The sequence below is a fragment of the Heloderma suspectum genome, chromosome 10 (genome assembly GCF_057233095.1).
Source record: "Heloderma suspectum isolate Gila_16-S chromosome 10, 16-S_ref, whole genome shotgun sequence".
NCBI lineage: Eukaryota > Metazoa > Chordata > Lepidosauria > Squamata > Helodermatidae > Heloderma > Heloderma suspectum.
Window position 1 is genome coordinate 46745771 of NC_139467.1, and position 19746 is coordinate 46765516.

General features: G+C 50.6%; 1 protein-coding gene across 5 annotated transcripts; it reads right to left on the bottom strand.

The window, feature by feature from the left end:
- Positions 1-6499: 6499 nt before the first annotated feature.
- Positions 6500-17654, bottom strand: MEAF6 (MYST/Esa1 associated factor 6). 5 transcript variants are annotated; one of them, XR_014785224.1, is made up of 9 exons: positions 17498-17654; positions 17219-17334; positions 16825-16912; positions 15947-15992; positions 15262-15451; positions 8263-8292; positions 8058-8116; positions 7483-7516; positions 6500-7081 (listed from the first exon to the last, which is right to left on the bottom strand). XR_014785224.1 is itself a non-coding variant. In XM_084816255.1 (7 exons), the coding sequence occupies exons 1-7, from the start codon at positions 17600-17602 to the stop codon at positions 7073-7075; spliced, it is 588 nt and encodes a 195-aa protein (XP_084672381.1). In that variant the 5' UTR covers positions 17603-17654; the 3' UTR covers positions 6500-7072. The 5 variants fall into 5 exon arrangements, 1 of the variants encoding a protein (XP_084672381.1); XR_014785222.1 differs by lacking the exon at positions 8263-8292 and adding an exon at positions 14635-14800; XR_014785225.1 differs by lacking the exon at positions 8263-8292.
- Positions 17655-19746: the final 2092 nt, after the last annotated feature.

Sequence of the window (19746 nt, forward strand, 5' to 3'; positions counted from 1 at the left end):
GATGAGGTGAGATATGGCCTGCAGGACTAAGTGGTTCTTCTCCAATTTCTTGGACCTCAGGAAGGAGATGAAAAAGTTGTGAGGAAGTTGAAGAAAATCAAATATATATGGCTCTCCCTGATTGTGCATAGCCCCCATTAACCCAAGCTGGAGACTTTCCATTGATGATAACAAGTCTGAAACCTCCCTCCCACTGGAGGAGCTGGATAGTTAGGCTTATTGCTGTCTCTGCCGCCCCTTAAGGGCTGTATGGGGGCGGGGGTCAAAACCCCTGGCTCTGCTGGTGCCTGGGTATGGATCTCCATCTGCCCCAGGTGGACCTGGACCCTCTGCTGTCCCAGCATCTTTTATCCCTATATAAAGGAATAAAAAGAAGACACCCCCGCCCCCAGCAAAAGGGCTTACACTCCTCTTTCTTAGAAGTAGAAGGCATGGCTTCTTTTTTGCCTCTTGTTTCTATAAGGACTTCTTCAAGAGTCCTCCAACAGCTTATCGCCCCCAAGGGGGCCCAAGATCAAACTGGATTTGAGCACACAGAAACATTCCAGTTTTTAAGTCATATTTGGGGTCTGGCTGACATGGCTGCTGCTTGGGGCTCTGGCAGTGAATTGGATGGCATCCAAGCTGGCATTGGCTATGCGGGCTACTGACTTCAGCCATTTATAAACTCCTTGGTGGAGCTTGATATTATTCCCTATAAAATCTTTTAGAATGCCCTTCACCCAGAGATAGGAGGCCCTAGCCATAAGCAGTTCTGTGAAGGGAGCCTTCAGGGCAGCCTCATGAGCCTCACAGAGGCCCAGTTCCCCCTTTCAGTCCTCTGGGCTCTTGGGGGTATTGTCCCCATTTTTTTAATATACTGCACCAAAAAGTGGGGCAGCTGCAGGGGTATAAAAAAAAAAAAAAAGCCAGGGCACCTGCCACTTGTTCGTCACCTCTTTGGGGCAGATTACAAAACTTTTTTTTTGGTACAGCAGCTATTTTGTCCAGATGAGCCTGGTTCAACCCATTTTGCCTTCATCATTCCATAAAGGTCCTGGGGAAGGGAACAACAGAGGGGGAAGGGATGTGGTTAGGAAAACACATCTGCCACCCCTTCTGGATGACCAGAATTCTGCTTCTTTTCCTGTCCTCGCCCCGCAGAATTCATGTCCAGTCAGTTACACCAAGTTCCAGGTGGCCTCCCATCCAAACACTGTCCACGCGCTGACCAACTTAGCTTCAGCAAGCTGCCTGCATCATGGGCCTTCAGACCAGCCCCAGCACACAGTATTAGCAGCATTATTTAATAAGACTAGGGAATCCTCAGTCTGACAAGGCTTTTGTGAGGCTGGGCTTCCAGCAGGGACTTCCTCTGCTGAAAAGGCCTGCCTGTTCTTCCTCAGATAGAAATGAAGAAATAGCCGCCTCTGAATCCAGTGATCTGGAGGCAGGACATATGCAGAACAGGCTGGCCTTGCAGACGTGTGGAGGAGGGGGTCAGCCTGTTCGTTCCGTGTGGTCTGCTCGCAATGGCAGCTGCACTGACAATGATGGAAATGCAAACGGCAGTGGGGCGCCAGTGGAGGGACACCCTCAATGCCTGACCGGGGGGAAGAGGGAGGAGAAAAGACAATCCCCTCCCCTAGCCCCTGGTACCTCTGCAATGCTTGCACCCAGCTGGCTCTGCGGGAAGGCCAGAGGACTTGGCCCAAGTGCTGAGTTGCCACGGGGGATGGCCAGGCGCACTCCCTCCCTGCAACGATCTGCTGGATCCATCAGCAGAACTTCGGGCGAAGGGCTTGGCTGTCGATGATCGCCAGCGGGGGCAAAGTGGAGGCAGTTTGCTGGGATGCAGGCCCCTTGGGACGTACCCGTCCTGAGCTCTCCTTGGATCGTTCCCAGTCCCCAGGCAGGATCAGGACACGATGCCGTGCCAGGCCCGCCTTGCTCCAGCTTGGCCCACCTGTGCCAAGGAGGACTGGCCCCGCTTCAGCCTGTGGCCGGATGGTGCCGGGAGGCGTCTTAGCCAGGCAGACGGGCTTGCTCTCGGAGCCCCTGGCCCTTTCCTGAGGTTCCAGAAAGGAGCCCCCAGCATTCCGGGCCTCTCTGTCTCCCAGGTGAAATCAGGCGTGGCAGGCGCAGGCCTGGCCACCCCTGCAGTTAGAAAAGCTCCCAACTCCGAGAAGGGGGGGAAGTTTTGGAACCTGGGGGAGAAGGTAAAGAAGGATAGCGAGGAAGGAATAAGGAGAAAGTGAGGCAAAACTGTGGCTAGATTGGGCGGGCGGGCAGGCGGGAGGAGCTACGCCCACAGCCTGCTCCGAGCCGAGGCAGGCAATGGAACCGTCAGTCGGCTGCTCTCCTGTGTGAGGGGCAGTTCCGCTGATCTGCATGCTCCTGCCTATTGGAGCAAGTGGGCCGAGCAACCCACGTAAGGACATTCCCCCCCCCCCCCCGCAGGAAAATAAGCTCTGACTCCTCGGCCCTCCTCCATCCCAATATTGCCCTGCAGACACCTGTCCAGAGTTTCAACTGCCTCCCTGGGATTGGATGGTGGAAAAGAGAAGTAAAGCTATGTGTCGTTGGCAAATTGATGCACCTCAGTCTTCAGGATGACTTCTCCCAGAGGTTTCATGTAGATGAAATGAACCAATTCATTCCCCAGAACCCATTCATTCCCCAGTATAAGTCACCCACCAGGGCAAACTGGTGATCTTATTGAAAACCTTATCCTCTATAAATTTGTCTAATCCTCTTTTGCCTGGTTGTGTTTCTTATGATGCAGGTTTGTGTTCCTTTTGTTCTCATTTGGGCAACACTCCAGTTTCTGAAGGAAGTGTACATATCTCTAATAAGCTTCCTTGACACTGCTTGTCAACCAAAGTTGACCCTCTTCGACTCAGTGCTGTCTTTCCTGACCTGTGGTATACATTCAACCTGAACTTTTATTAATGTGGTTTTGAGTAACCCTGAAGCATTTTGGGGAGATTTGACCCTCTTGACTTTCTCTTTCAGCTTCCTTGTTACCAGTCTCCTGGTAAAACTACTATAAAATTGCTTGGCACATTTTTCACATGCTAGAACTTGGTCACTGTTTCCAGTGGTTAAAAAACATCACATCTCCCACTGACCTCTCCCTTAATCACAGGGTCTGTGAGCCAAGAGTAGTCTTGATGCCCAGCCTGCCCTCATAGCCAACCTCCCACACCGTCTTTCTCTCCTCCTCCCTCTTACACCCTGGGGCCTTTCTCCTTCTCTCTATCTCCCAGTAGTGCTCGGGCCCCAAACTGCCCAACCCCAACCTCTACAACTCCCCTCAGTTCCAAAAGCCCAACCCAATTCAATCCATCAGTAGTTTCCTCTTTTGATGTCAAATGGACTTCCTTGGAGCTGTCAGGACAGGGCTCACTTACTGCTCTTTCACACGCCCATTCCAATTTCCAGCACCTTCTGTGCAATCCTCTCTTGTTATCAAGAACTGTGTTGTTGAGAAAAGGCTGTGCACTGAGGCAACCTCTTGAGAAGATGACGCGCTCGTAACTGTAATGCTGAGGAAACAGGAGAAGTCCCCAACCCAAGGCCGCCATTCCTCCCATGATCAGGTGACAGCTGCAGAATGTGGCAGGGCTCCCAAGCAAATCCCGAATTAACAGAAAGATCACACACACACACACACACACGCCAGAACAGAGATGGGACAGGCTACTGTTTGTAAATGGAAGACCGCCAGAACAGGGCTTTGAAAGACATCTTTCCTTGGATATGCAGTTGAAGATTGGGGAGCACTGAAATTCCTGCAGTCTTGGCAAAGAAAAAGAGGTCTGTGTATGTAGGGATGCAGCAGGTCCCTGCTTAGACAAAGCAGAGACCTAAGCAGCCACTCTGGGAAGTCTGGGCAAGAAGGCAGAGGAGCAGGCTGGCAGAACAACAGTGCTCTGTGGCTTAGTGATTTCCAGCTGGGCTCATAAGCACCAGCGGAGGCAACGGGGGCTTCTCTGCAAACAGCAGGAAATGCTGAGCCCTGGCCCAGCCATGGACCTCCGGCCTTTGCCACACATCTGGAGTCCGGCTGGGAGTGGGGAAGCCAGGAGACCAAGTGATTCTAGCAAAAAGTGCCTGCACCTTGGGTGGCCAGGACTTTAGCGATTTCAACAGCTTGGTACTGGCTGGGTTCACCAGAACCAAGATATTTCAGCAGCACGGAACCTTGCCTCTAGATGGCGAGGGCTTGAAGCCCTGCTTTTTATAGGGTGAAAACAAATGCTTCAAAGGGACCAGAGTATCAAGAACATAAAAGGGCCAGAGGAAGTGTCTCCTGAAGAATCAACAGCAATTTTGGACCAACAAATGGTGAGAATGACTCGTTGCAAAAGCCATCAAGAATTCTAAAAGGGCCATTGGGGTGGGCAAGGCAATAAAGGCAGGGCTTACACCCAAGGTTTTGCAGAAGGGCGGCATCTCCGAGAAGTCAGGAAATTCCCCATCCGCGCTTGGACCAGTGATTAGATCATAGGGGTGGGGGGTGGGGATCACTCCAGGGTTGGAGTATGTTTGCATATCTGGTAATCCCACTATTGGCTACCCAACCTGGGGGCTCTTGATTACGTGCAGCTCTGATGTGAGTGGTTTCGCTATATTTAGCCTTACATATGTGACCTTTAGAAATGCTTTGGGCAGCATCACTTGGGTTATCATCCTGTCAGGTTTTTCCACCTTTGCATGACTTGGCTCTGAGTTTCTTTAAGTGACATACCAAAAATGTTACCAAATATGACAGGAGGTGGCTGCTGCTCTGCTACCAAGCAGCTTACCATGAGCAAAAAAACCTATACAAAGTGGGCTGGTTCACACCATCAAATAAGCCATGGTGGGCTGTGGCATGCACAGGCAGTCATTTGGAAATTTCAAGTCATAGCTGCAGCTTGTCATGTTGCCCGAACCTGGGCAGTGGGGGTTGTGCTAGGGTTAAACAACCCTTGCATAACTCATGGCCTGTTCTACTGTTATGCCTGGGTTTGGGCAACACCAGCCACAGCTGTGGCTTGAATATTCAAAAAACGCCTGGCACGTGTCACAGCCCTCCGTGGCTTACAGTGATCATGCAACCCAGATCAGCATACCTCTCCGGGTGTCTCTGGCATCTGCATTTTTGACTATCGTGTTTTACTGCATGCTCATGGCCTATTTCCCCCCTCTCCTCATGTGGAGAATTGGAAACATTATCACAGCCATGCCCTAGGGATGATTCAACCCAAACAGGCATGCCCCAGGCCATCAGCTCCCCCCCCCCCCGAGTTCATTTTAAAAGCTGCTCTGCCACTCTTTTTATGTGCTCTACCCATCCCTCTTGGACAGGCCCAGTTTGTCCCAAAATGTTTCCCAGTGCCTAACCAATCTACCCCCCCCACACACACACCTCCATCGCATCTGCACAGGGACTCCTCAGCTTCACCTGTCCAGCTGCCCCTGCCCCTGGAACAGGTAGCATTTCATGAATGCCAGCCTTGAGATGCTGGCTTTCAACTTCCTACCCAGCACCCTGAATTTGGCTTCCAGGATCTCACGACTACATTTTCCTCACTTGCACCAGAGCTGCTGACTCCCCACACTCATTAGATGACATGTTATGTCTATAACCTTTGCCCCAGGCTGACAATTCACCATGCCTTCTACATGCCTGTCAGAAACCCAACTATGTTTTAAATCATTGAATCCAACACGATAAGCCTACTGCGCCCCCCCACCTGCTGGAGGCACTTCCTCAGGATGAGAGGATATCCACTTTTCTCCCCCCGCCGCCCCGCACCAAGTCTCTTCCAAGGGATCATTTCCCTTTCCTGGGAGGGATGGCCTCCCTCCCCCAAGAACCTCATTCTCTGTGACTGCAGAGGATCAGTCACACAAAGCTTGGGGTGGGGATGCTGCTATCATGCCCCATAGCATCTTGCCCAGATATCGCGCTGCCTTTGCAGAGCAGCAACCTTTACTTCAAGGGAACAAATGTCCCCTTAGAACAAGGAGCTCCTTGTGCTGAAAAGCCCCAAACTCCTGCTCTCCAGCAGGTAGGCAGTCATACACCACACAAAGCCCAAAGCCCGTTGCTCCAGCGGGGGAGAGGATTTCTCTACACACCCAGTACGAGGCGAGACATTTCAGTGGCACTGAAGTCCTCCTGCCTTATCTTTCTGCCAGCTGTGGCTGTGCCTCTTGGCCCAGGGATGGGCAGGGAAGCCCAAAGACGCCAGAACAAGTGTTAAGACATCCCTCTGCTATCCAGCTCTGTTCATTGGGAGTTCAACACCCATGTTGGATAAAGCTCTTTGCCCACCGGCCCTTCTGCCGCAGGCACCCCCACCCAAGCGCCTCTGCTTGCAGCCCTAGTCCTTGGTTGTCCCCGGAGGCAGCTGCTGCTTTCTCCTGCCTTGATGTCTGAGTTATGTAGCTTACAAAGCAGCATCCAGAACTGACCCACACCTACTTCCAGGGTTGGCTTTCACTAAGAAACAAGCTCGGTGAGAGGAAGATTTTCTATTGTTTTATTTACAAACAGCAGGCATGAGTATTAAAAAGAGACTCTGGACCCACCACACCCTTTTCCTCAAGTTGTCAGCAGAAGCTTCAGGACAATTAAATGAAACCACCTTTTTCATGTTGAAGAGGGTCGCCCTGTTCAGGCCCCCACAAAAGAAAGAGGGTTTAACAGACAAGAGGGCTGTACAATTGATCTTAAAAAAGTGGAAAATTAAATATCAAGGTTTAATTAAAAAATAAACATACAGGAGACAAAACATTAAACCAGGAGGCAGCAAAAGTAGAAGGAAACATCCATAAGCACATCTCTGAATGGTTATTTGACACAGTATGAAGTGGCAGCGACTAGCCAGAGAAGGGCGTCCTTTTCTAATCAGCAAGGAGACAAGCAGCAGCACCAGCCGTCACCAGGGACTGCTGCCATCACATCTGGGCCGCAAGCAACAGAGGTGCGTGGTCTGGGAGGGAGCTGTCGTTGTGCTTATTCAGTCTCTTGGTGTGGACTGTCAGGGGTGGCAGTGGGGGAGAGGGACAGCTCCTGGAAGATTCAGCATGGAGGAGCCTAGTAGTCCTATTGAAAGGAGAGGAGACAGAGCATCAGTGCGGATGCTTATGCAAGTAGCTGACGCAACACCTCCAGGCACACCCACGCTCTGTATGGGTAAAGGCAGGGAGAATGAGCAAAGCAGGGAATTTTCACAGAAAAAGCCAAAACCAACCCCACATTTGGAAAGTACAGCTTAGAAATTAAACCACCTAACAATGTTCATTCATTAAAATAAGGCATTCTAAGAAGACTGGCGTCCTTTTTCCTTAGGGAAACTTGAGGAGGCCCCTCCATTTATTTTCTAGCAAATTTAGGACAGGTTTTGTATGGACTCCACCCCAATTCCACTGACATTGGAATGAGCACCTGATTTGGGTCCTAGAGAGCCCGAAGGACAACCCCAAGGACAACAGGTGAATACTTACAGCTCGGGGTTTTTTGTTCAACTTGAGATCAATCCTGCAAGGGAAGGGAGAGAGGAGAGCAGTCAGCTGGGATTCAGTCCTAGGGCAGGTCCAAAGACATGGCCACTGCCCATGGCAGCAGCTACAGCCAAAGGCACACAGTTATTCATCCCGGCATCCCAATTCAACCAGGCCCACACCCCAACCCTGCACCAAAATGTAGATTCCACCCACGCACTCAAAAGGAAAAACCAATTAGGGAGTTAGGCAGCATACAAAGACTGTGAACATGTCATGCACTATGTTAGCATGTTAAAGGTGCAGCTCTGAGGAGGAGACAGCAGTAACTTATTGGATGTCAGCATATAAGAGGATTTAGCTCTGCTCATGATAATCAAACTAGGGTCTTGCATATTTTGCATTTGTGGGGACACTGCCAAATCCACTTGGAGCAATTGGCTTTAGAAAGCAAAGCAAGAAAAACCAGTTTTTAAAAACTCAATAGAAGTTTATCTGCGTTTTAAGATGATGTAAAGAAGCGGAAGAGGGAAGCCGGTTGAATTTTTTTTTGCCAAGGTTATTAAATAAAACATTACCTCCGTTGCGCTTTTGTCTGTATTTTAAAAAACTTGCCAGCCTAACCTAATATACATACCTACAATTAAACAGATAAACTATGGGTTAGAATAGCTTTGACAAGGACGGGAGGGTGGGGGAGAGGAGGTGAAGGGGAGGAGAAGGAAAAAGGTCTACATACTAACATCACAGCACAAAAACTAAGTCAAGACAAGTCAAACTTACTCAAAGTCATAATCAAACATGCCAGACGGGCTGAGGGGAAGCATTTGAAAGGAAGAAAGCAATAGAAATTAATATACTAACAAATTAAATCAATTAGTTGATTAGCCACCCTAGCAAGATTATTCTTTCAAAAAAGAGCCAGCGACACACATATCATAAAAGAGAAATGCAAAATCCTCCTCCCTCCCCGCCCCTCAGTTTGACACCCTGGAGATTCCCATCCTACAAGCATTTCTATGGGGATCAATGGGAGAAAAGCTGTAGGGGCAGCAGGCAGGCAAGGAAGGTCACCAAACGTGGCTCTTGAAGCCACAAGTACAACGGCAGAGCAGCAGCCATTATGCTGACATGCAAGGATGTAAGAGTTTAAGGAAGGACTCCAGGTGACCTGTTACAGCAAAAGCAAAGACGGAAGAAGCACCAGAACAGATTCTGCCCCAAACATCCATTCATTCTCATTCTCTCTCTCTCTCTCTCACACCCACCCACCAGTCTCACTCACAAACTCAGAATGGAATCTCATGGGAACTGAGTTGCACGAAATAACAGACCACTCACACAGTGTGTGTGCACCCATGAGGAAGGGAGAGGCAGGAACATCCCACAACAGCAAAGAATGATAGAAAACTCTCACGTTTGGGGAATAATCTTTCAGAATGTGCCAAATCACACTTGTCTTGAGCAAGTCTGATACCACAGTTCTGCAGGATTCTGGACTAGAGTGCAAGGTTAATCCTCTCCCTCAACAGGGGTTTGGCAGGGGAAAAGCAAGCATGAGCCCTTCCAGAGGGCAAGAACAGCCCACTCCTGCTGCAGGAAAGGGACAACTAACCCCCAGCTGCTGCTTTGCCTGATAGACGGAGTAGCCAGGCTTAAAAGGAGGCAGAACACATGACCATCGTCTTTACAGTGGAAGTATGATGCACAGGCTGGATCTAAGCAATGGCAAAGAAGGGCTGTCCCTGCATCTGCTTTCACCTTCAGGACCCTACGGGCTGTCAGATCCAGATGCCTCCAAGAGTCCATGGGGCAGTGTGGCAGAGCCTAACCTTTTGCAACCTTGCCCTGCCCCCACCGCAAACATTGCTGGCATGAAGGCCCAGCGCCTTTCAGGATGGGCTCTTTCTGCTTATGGCCTTGCCTGAGCTCGTTTGCCAGATGGAAGCCAAGCTTGCTTTCTGCCACTGTGAGTTCTACACAATGAAGGCCAGTAGCCAGTTCTTTGGAAAATTTCATATTTCTCTCAGCAGTGAAGAAGAATTTAACTGGGCCCGCTTGCTTGCTTGCTTGCTTGCTTGCTTTCTCTCTCTCTCTCTCTCCTTCCTTCCTTCCTTCCTTCTCCTTCCTTCCTTTCTTATTAATTTCATTTCTATACCGCCCAATAGCCGAAGCTCTCTGGGTGGTTCACAAAAATTAAAACCAAACAGCACATAATAAAACAATATAAAATATATAGAACATTAAAACCACATTAAAACTCTTCCTCCCCGCCCCTCTCACCGCTGGAAGTACTTGCAAGCTGACGTTTTGCACTTAAACATCCTATATGTAACTGTAATCGTTTCATTTTCTTCCCCCGTTTACCCCGACATGCGTTTCCCTCCCCTCCCTTTGGTCATTTTCTACACTGTAAGATGACCCTTGGGGAAGGCAGACTAATCCTCTCATTCTTTGTACACAATCAAGAACACAGATGGCACTATGTAAATAATCCTAATCACAGGATGCTTTTTGTTAGATTTAATTGGCAGTTTCCATCTCACATGCATTGAAGGGAAGAGGACTCTTTTCTATTTGACGTAGAGCCTCTGGCAAAAATGCTGCTGCTTTAGGAACCTCCCTTTTGCTGTGGACCACAAGCCTTCTTGGGCAAGGGGTTGCTTTTCTACATGGAGCCCAAAAGGGAGTTGGCTCACGACAGCTAGCATGGTAGAGCAGTGGACAGAGGGCTAGGCTCTGCCCAGAGATGTGAAGGCCCAGAAAAAAACCTGGGAAAGTGAGGAGGCGAAACATATTTTCCCCCAAGGACCCTTTTTGTCCCGTCCCCCCAATGTGTAGAATTGAACAGTTTGGGATTATAAAATATTTTCTTTGAGAATGAAAAGGAATGTTCATATATTGATAACTTCCTCCTACAGAAAGTAGAGGAAGGAACTAGAGGATCGGCTATCCTTGACTTGATCCTAACCAACAGAGATGACTTAGTGGATAAAGTAGCAGTTACAGGAACTCTGGGGGAAAGCGACCATGTTGCACTTGAGTTCTTGGTTCTAAGGGAAGCAAAAGCCGAGTGTAGTCAAACGCGTACCCTGGATTTCAGGAAAGCTGATTTTAATAAACTCAGAACAGTGATCAGTAAGGTCCCATGGCAAGCGACGCTAACAAGAAAAGGAGTCCAAGATGGGTGGGAGCTTTTAAAAAAGGAAATTCTCAAGGCACAATCACAAACAATTCCAACAAGAAGAAAAGGTGGAAGACAACAGAAGAAGCCAATGTGGCTTCACAAAAAGCTTAGGGATGACCTGAAAACAAAAAAGGACACATACAGGAAGTGGAAAGAAGGCCAAGTAACAAAGGAAAAGTACAGGCAGGTAGCGCAGAATTGCAGGGATGGTGTCAGGAAGGGTAAAGCTGAGAACGAGCTGAGGTTAGCGAGGGATGCTAAAAACAACAAAAAGGCTTTCTTCAGCTACGTGCATAGTAGAAGGCAGAGGAAAGAAATGGTTGTTCAGCTATTAAATAAGGATGGCAAAATGATAACAGATGACAAAGAAAAGGCAGAGGTGCTCAATTCCTACTTTGGCTCAGTCTTCTCCCAAAAGAGGGTCTATGACCCCCCTGGCAAAGGCGAAGTGCAGGCTGGAGGGGCAGGATTGCAGCTTGAGATCGATAGGCATATGGTCAAGGAACACCTCATTACTTGGAATGAGTTCAAATCTCCAGGGCCAGATGAACTGCATCCTAGAGTAATCAAGGAACTGGCAGAAGAACTCTCAGAACCGCTGTCTATTCTCTTTGAGAAATCATGGAGGACGGGGGAAGTGCCAGATGACTGGAGGAGGGCTAATGTTGTCCCTATCTTCAAAAAGGGTAAAAAGGAGGAACCTGGGAACTACAGACCAGTCAGTCTGACATCAATCCCTGGGAAAATTCTGGAGCAGATGATAAAGCAATCCATCTGGAAGCACCTTGACAACAATGCCGTGATTACTCGAAGCCAACATGGATTTGTCAAAAACAAGTCCTGCCAGACAAATCTGATCTCATTTTTTGATCAAGTAACCTCCCTTGTAGACCGCGGGGATGCTGTAGACATCATACACCTCTATTTCAGCAAAGCTTTCAACAAAGTTCCCCAGGATCTCCTGATGAGCAAACTAGCGCAAAGTGGGCTAGAGGAAACAACGATCCGGTGGATCCACAGTTGGCTACAGAATCGGACTCAAAGAGTGCTTATCAATGGGAACCTTCTCAAACTGGGGAGAAGTAACGAGTAGGGTACCGCAGGGCTCAGTCCTGGGCCCAGTGCTCTTCCACATTTTTATTAATGACTTGGAGGAGGAGGTGCAGGGAATTTTTTTTAAAAAACAGGGAAGTTTTTAAAATCTTATAGGCTCATAGAATAGTAGGGTTGGAAGGGGCCTACAAGGCCATCGAGTCCAACCCCCTGCTCAAAGCAGGAATCCAAGTCAGAGTATCCCTAACAAATGGCTGTCCAGCCTCATCTTGAAGGCCTCCAGTGTGGGAGAGCCCACCACCTCCCCAGGTAATTGGTTCCATTGTCGTATTGCTCTTACAGTCAGGAAGTTTTTCCTGATGTTCAGCCGGAATCTGGCTTCCTGTAACTTGAGCCCATGATTCCGTGTCCTGCACTCTGGGATGATGGAGAAGAGATCCTGGCCTTCTTCTCTGTGACAACCTTTCAAGTACTTGAAGGGTGCTATCATATCTCCCCTCATATCTTCTCTGTAAGATTCTCAGCATAGTTCTTCTATTTCCTATTAAAATTCTTGACCGAATGTACCTTTTACTGATGGAGCATCCCTAAATGTCTAAGTCATTATCAGTTTCCCAAAATGTGACTAAAGATGTAAAATTTCTGGAAATTTTGAGACTATGGAGAAAAACCATAGAAAATGGTTTTCCATTTTCCCCCATGGAAAGACTGGAATTTTTTGAAAAATGTAAAAATAAGCAATACTTATTTTTTTAGCACTCTCTACAAATCTAAAGTCACGTTTGTTGCTTTAAGACAGCAAACCTGATGCCCTCCAGATGTTTTGGACGTCAGCTCCCATCAGCCTGAGGCAGCATGGTGAATGGTCAGGAATGCTGGGCACTGTAGTCCAAAACACCCAGAGGGCACCAGGTTAGGGAGAGCTGCTTTAGGAACATAAAGGAGCCTTTCTGTTCCTAAAGTTATTTTATGTATTACTTAGTTTGCTCATAAAATTATCATTCTATTTTAGAACTTTTAAAAGTGAACTCAGTTAGTAAATCTCTAAGTATTGTCTGAACAGATTAGAACTACATTAAATGACTGCTACAGCATCAGAAACACAGGACTCTATAGAACAAAACCCAAGCTGTCAAGAATGCACAATGGTGACTCTACTCACATGTTGGTAAACTGAGCATAAATGTCTGTCAGTAAAATATACTTTAGAGCAATAATTTTAATAAGGAATGAAAGAACTAACTATGCTGGGAATCTTACAGAGAGGATTAAAAAAGTATTTTCCCCATGGCTTCATTATTTCCAGACTTCTTACACCTCTAGCCTTTCTATAAAAGTGTTCTTATTACATAGATTTTAGAAATAATTTTGGGGAGAATAAAGGCTGTAAATACTTTGCTTTAAATTCAACAAGAAAATATTTCATAATCCAAAGCTGTTCCATTTTTTGGAAAAAAACAAAAATGGTCCTTGGGAAAAAACTGGGAAAAATTGCGTTTTTTCTAATTTTTCTGGGGGTTTTCAGGGCCTTGACATCTCTACATGTGACTAGAGTAATATGTGAAGAAAATGTGCACTCTTAACAGTTTGAATTTTGTTCTATAGAGTCCTGTCTTTCCGGACCTGTTCTGCATCAGTATATGAAGAGAGTTCTAAAACCCTCATGTGGAAGAAGCATTACAGGTTATCTCATCACTACTACTAATTGCAGTGAAACAGTGCGTGGGTAATCCCACCCATGTTCCTTTCAAAAAAGCAAAAAGCCTTTTGGGTCAATGGAACTCACTACCACAGTTTTTAATAAAATTTCCAAATCAGACCTCGCTGCTAGGGAACGCTGCCTCAGCTATAAAAACTTTTAACTGCTGCCACCAGAATAAACCCTCTTTAACTAAAGAAGTTCAGTAACCTTGTTCCTATGGCATAGGCATGGAATTGACACCACCTTCACAGAACCTTTCTAAATGAACAAAAAATAAGGTGTTTATTAAAAGCAATTATTTACAAAAGTGAATAAAATGTCACTCTTTAAATAATAGGTTGAGAATGCTTAAATTAAATATGTTTGGTTACGAATCCTAATAGGCATGAGACGCTTTCTCAGCTAAGTAAGATCTCAAAAGCTTTTCCTTTAGATCAGATTTCCCTAAACTCCAGCCCACAACAGGAGCAGGTTTAGGAAGTTCCTAGGGTGATGCCCATAAGCCCCTGAACTCTGAGGCTAATGGGCATCCTATGCAGAGTGGGAGGATCAGCAGAGGCAATCTTCACCTCTGTGCTCCTCCCGCTCTGCGTTTTGGCTGGACGGGCTTTTTTGCCTGTCTAGCTGGGGCACGTCAGAGCAGGAGGGAAGGAGGCTGGGGGGGCCTTGGGATACATCATATCCCAGATTCCCGAGTCCCGTTCCCTCCCTGCCCACCGGCACGCTCCCTTTAGCCCCTCTCCAAGGTCATCTCTGCAACCTCGGAGAGACAGCGGGTGCGATTCCTTCCCTGCCAGCTGCAAGAGGAAGGGGGAGGGGAGAGCGGATTCCTGGACCCGCAATTAGAGCACTGTCTCTGACCACAGATCCAGGAATCCAAATTATCCTATCCCCCTCCCCTCCAGGGGCCACAGGATTGCTCCCTAAACTTCCTCACAAACAGGAACAGGCACTGTACACCAATCTTCCTCTGCTTTCAGCTCTTCTGGCTTCTAAGAAGGTTGCCTCTGGTCAGACATAAAATAGGAATCTAAAACATACAACACGGCTTGCCCATAAAACTATTACGTTTGGTATATTAAATTTAAAAGTATATTCAGACAGTAATTACGAACTTACTGAATTTCCTTTTAAATACTTTTAATTTTAATGATAATTTTATAAGCAAACCAAGTTATACATAATATATTTTATGTTCCTAAAGCAGCCTTACCCAACTTAGTTCTTTCAAAATATATTGGACTACAACTCCCAGCATTCCTAACCATTGGCCATGCTGGCTGGGGATGACAGAAGGTTAAGTCCAAAGCGTCTGGAGGGTACCAAATCGGAAAATGCTGTCCTGAAGTAACGAAGTGACTTCAGATCTACAAAGAGGACTAAAAGAAATATTGCACATTTTTTTATTTCCCCCGATATTTCTGCTTTTTTCAAACGCCCCACCCCCAGAACAAAACCTGTTTTTTCCCCCATGGCTTCAAAATGTCCAGAAATTTTACATTCCTGGCTCTGATCGGGGAGACCCAGGCTCAAATCCCCAGCTGGCAAGCTTTGGCCACTTGTACTCTCTCAGCCTACCCTGCCTCTTGTTGAGAGGATAAAACAGATGTGGATGTAGTGCCATATATATGTCACCCTGAGCTTCTTGGATGAGATAATAAAATAAAGCTATTTTCACCAATGCCCCCCCGAAGTCCTCCACAAAAGAGAGGTTTGGTCGGACAAGATGTAAATCTGTGCCAAGTCAGAGAAATGATCGGGGGGGGGGGGGGGCTCCAAGGGAAGGGTCCTTCCCAGCCCACCACAGGCAGCCCAGCCACCTGGGCCTCGCCTGGCTCACCTGTGCCGGTTCTTGTTCTTCCGCTTTTTGTGGCTGCTGTGGTGGCTGCCTGAAGTGGAAGATGCAGCTTTCTGGGGTTTCACCCCTTGAACGGAGCCATCCAACTCTTCCGCTTCCTCCTGGCTTGGCTCATTCTCCTGGTTGTGGAAATCTGGCGAAGTATCGCTCTCTGTCCCACTGCCAGGCTCCCCTGGAATGGGAGAAACCCAGGCAAGCCTCAGGAGCTCAGCTGTAGGAAGGACCCCTTCCTCAATCCTGGCTGGAAAGCAGTTTGGTGCCCCATCTGGTAGAAGCAAGGGCAGCCCCCAGCAGCTTGACAGGAAACCCCCATGGCAGGGCAACAAAAAGAGGGGCAGGGTGATGCATGCCCCACTCACATATGAGTAAGGGATTGTTTTTTTTCTTTACATATATATCCCGCTCTTCCTTCAGCAAAGTGGGATAGAAGTATAAGTAAGCAATCCATATAGACAGGATGCAAGGACTGGCCTTCCCCTTGACATATTAGCTTTCCATAGGCAGGGATTCCACCTGCATCCTGAAGTGCTCCAGTCCCAGAAGGATCTGCCCATGCATATTTGCTGAAGTTCTACATCAGATTTCAGAGGGCTTGCACAGCATGCAGGAGGCAGGGGGTAGTACACAGCAAATGTGACTGAGTCACAAAGAGGGAAAGCCAACTTACGCTTCTCAATGAGCTGATCCTGAACTCCAGCCAATGCACTTACCGCCTAAAAACCAGATAAGACCTGAATGAGGATTGTGAGAGCACCTGGCAGACTCCAGCCCACTCCTCTGCATGCTCACAGAGGAACACAAGCATGAAGATGATGCTCAGATCTGCCTGCACTCCTGTGGCTATGTGATGGGCAAGCACAGCGTTTGCCACCTGGCAGCATCTTGAGAACCATATGCCTCCTTTCAAAATTAAATGGAAAAGTGGGCTTCTCTCCTGTCTGGCTATAAAGTTAAGTGGAACAATAACTGGGCAAACCCAGGAGACGCACCAAAAGCCACCCAGAAGTCCAGTAAGAAAGCTCAGGGAGATCCCACAGTCCCATGGTGGGCAGCTGCTTCACACACAGGAAGGGCTGCATTTTCAGTCCCTGGCATCTCCAAATTAGAGGGGTGGGGAACCTGCGGCCCTTGAGATGTTGCTGGCCTGCCAGCGTGATCAATGGCCAGGGATGACGGCAGGAGCAGTCCAACAACATGTGGAGAAGGAAAGGCTCCCTGACCCTCGAGACGGGAAGGAGCCTTCTGTGCCGGAGAAGCCGCCGGGCCGGCCTGTGCCAGACGGCGCAAGCGAGCAGCAGCTCAGTCCAGACCAGAGGAGGCAGGAGTGGGGGGGAGCAGGGGGCCGCCTGAGCCTAGGCAGAGAGCAGGCCGCCGCCGCCACTCCTCTTTCACGCCCGGGGCCCCACAGAGGGATCGCTTCAGCGACTCCTCCCGAGCAGCCCAAGGCGGCGCGCAGGCCTGGGGGAGGGAGAGCCGCCGCCGCCGCGCCGCGCCCTCCCCGCCCCGGCCCGGCCCGGCCCGGCCCGGCCCCAGAGGGGCACTCACGGCCGCCGACGTGACCGAGGACTTGCTGAACAGCCGCTCCGCTTCCTTGAACTTCCGGTTCCGTCGGTCGTTCTTGCTGTTGGAGTTCCTGGGCACAAGAGAGCGCCGTGGGAGGGCGCCGCGGGAGTGGGAGGGCCCGGGGGCGGCGACCCCGAGGGGCCTGGCCCCGGCAACCCGCCTCCCCGGGGGCCCGCAGGGGAGGGCGGCCTCGGCGGCCGGCGCGCCAGGAGGCCGCCCCGGGGGCCGCTGGTGCTGCGTCGCGCGCTGCCCCGACGCCGGGGGCGGAGGCCCCGCGCCGAGCCGGGCCGGGCCGGGCCGAGGCGCGGCGGCCGCCGGGAGGCCTCGGCCAGGCGCGCCCCTCCTCGCCGCCGGGCCCCTGCGGCGCGCCACTCACTTCTGGTTGGTGAGGTAGCGGTCCCAGCCGCGGATGATGTTCCCGTACATCTGCGTGTCCTCCAGGTAGCTGCCCTCGAAGGCGTAGATCTGGCGCTCCAGGTTGGCCAGCGTCTCCTGGGGGGAGAAGCGGCTGAGCGGGGGGCGGCGGCGGCTCTGCGCAGCGCCGGCCCGGGCGGCCGCCGCGAAGGCCCCGCGCGGGCGCGCCGCGGCGCCGCTTCGCAGCCCCGCTCGCCCGCCCGCCCGCGGCAGCCTCGCCCGGCCCGGCCCGGCCTCTCACCGCCAGCTCCTGCTTGCGCTTGACCAGCTCGGCCAGCTCGCGGCGGGTGTCGGGGATCTGCGGAGGGGCGCCGGCCTTGGTGGCCGCCCCGTGAAGCGCCGCCATCGCCGGCCCGCGGGCGCACGAGGAGCCGGAGTCGCCGCCGCCGCGCAGGCCCGGAGGAGGCGGGGCGCGCGGGGCGGGGCGGGGCGGGCGCGAGGGGCGGCGGCCCGGGGAGGCTGGCGCGGGGAGCCCGCCGAGGCGGCCCGGCAGGGGCGCTCGACGCCGCTGCGCGCCGGCTCCGGAGCGGCGGAGCGGCCCCGGCAGGCCTTCGGTGCGCGGCGCGCGCGCCTCAGCGGCCCGATCGCCGGCGAGCCGCCCCGAGACGTCGGCGGCGCAGCAGGGCGCCAGACCCCGGCGCCGAGGGCATTCGGCCCCCGCCCCGCGGGAACAGGGGAGCGGGGCAGGTGACGTCAGCGCCCCGGCGGGTCCAAGCGCTCCGCGCGCGCCCCGGCCCGGCGGAGAGCCCGTCCGCAGCCTTCGGTCCGTCGGCGCGCGGGGGCGCACCGGGAATCCAGCTCGAAAGCCGGGCATCAAGGCCTGGCTGCATCCTCCTCTTAATGGGTGGTGGGACTGCAGCTCCCATCAGCCCTAGCCAGCATAGCCAGTGGTGAGGGATGATGGGAGTTGCAGTCCCACAACACCTGGAGGGCCACGAGCTTCCCACCCACAAGACTGGACAGATTCTTCACGGGGCTTGCCTAGGCTGGAGGGCCGCAGAGCCCCTTGGCATGCTTTACATTGGTGGAGAAGAAGGGGGCAGGGGGGCCCTTCACGGTTACGCCAGAAAGTCAGAAGACACGAGGAGGACAAAAGAGTTAAAGATGGCAGTGGATACAAAATGGCTGTGAACAAATGTAGGTTTGAAAGCAAAAGGGGCTTGGAGACGACCATTTCTGGAATAGCTGCAGAGATGCCAGCCCTCACTGGGTTATGAACCTGGCTGCCCAGTCTTTTGGACTCAGTAGCAGTGGCCCATTAGGCCATCCCTCCACCTATCCCACCATCAAAAGCCAGCGTTGGTCCTCCTATAACACTCAGCCTTGGACTGCTGGAGTCGTTTCTGGTAGCTCTTTCCCACCCATGAAGGAATAGAGGAATGAGCAGCACTGGAATCTGGACCAGATGGGCTTCCAGCAAGATCCGGAGATTTAAACACCAGGAACAAAGGGCCCATGGCTGGCCAAAGGCTGCCTCAGCTTCTTTCGCTTTAAGATGTTTGTATATTTTGATTGAGAAATGAAACCAGTTGGGGTTAAAAATTATGTGAACACAGCCTTGTTTGTGTACAGGAACCATGAAGGTTGTACAGGCAAAGGCCTTATGCTGACATTGGCTGCCTTCAAACAACACTTTAAGCCATGGTGGCTCAATAAGGTACTCACAGTAGCTTCTTTTTGAAATAACCCACAACTCCTGGCTGCATGACTGGGCTAATAAACTACTGTGCATAATCTGAGGCCTCCCCCCCAACCCCTGTCCTGCTGCAGTACTTTTGCCTGAGCAGTGGTGCTGTTTCACCCATTGACAAAATTGCAGCAGCCTGTTTTAACTTTCCACAGTATCCCAAGGAGAGGGGAGAGGTACGGGGGCTTAGTTCAGGACGTCCAACATCACCCTGACAAGGGTGGCTCTAAAGCACTGGAAGGTTGCAGGAGCAGGACCAAACATGATACAAAGCCTCCCCTAGTTGGGAGGCACTGGATACACCATCAAAACCCTGCATGATTACTCACAAGAGAGGAAATTCTGTGTAACCAAAATGGGGTGGCGGCTATAAAACCTTGGGAGATTTGCAGGATCAGGACCAAACTTCACATACAGCCAATCCTAGTCAGGAGGCGCCAGGTGCACCATCAAAACCCTGCGCATCAAAATCCCAGAGAAGGGAAAATTCCAGGTGCAACAAAGGGGTGGCACAAATAAACCCTTGGGGTTTGCAGGATTGGGACAAAACCCTCAAATTGCACATTTGCCCCCATAGCCATTGCTGGCACAAAAACTTTTATTGTCAAAATTGACAAAGTGTAGTTGTACATTTCACCCCCCTCCCAGACATTGCTGGCAGAACCACTTCTACAGTGAAATTGCACACACACCCCCGTGCCGCCATTTTGCTTCTTCATGGAAAAGACAACAGGCAAGGAAAAAGGGGGTGGGAGCTATAACTCCCTGACAGTTTGCTGGAATGGGGTGAAATTGCACAGGTG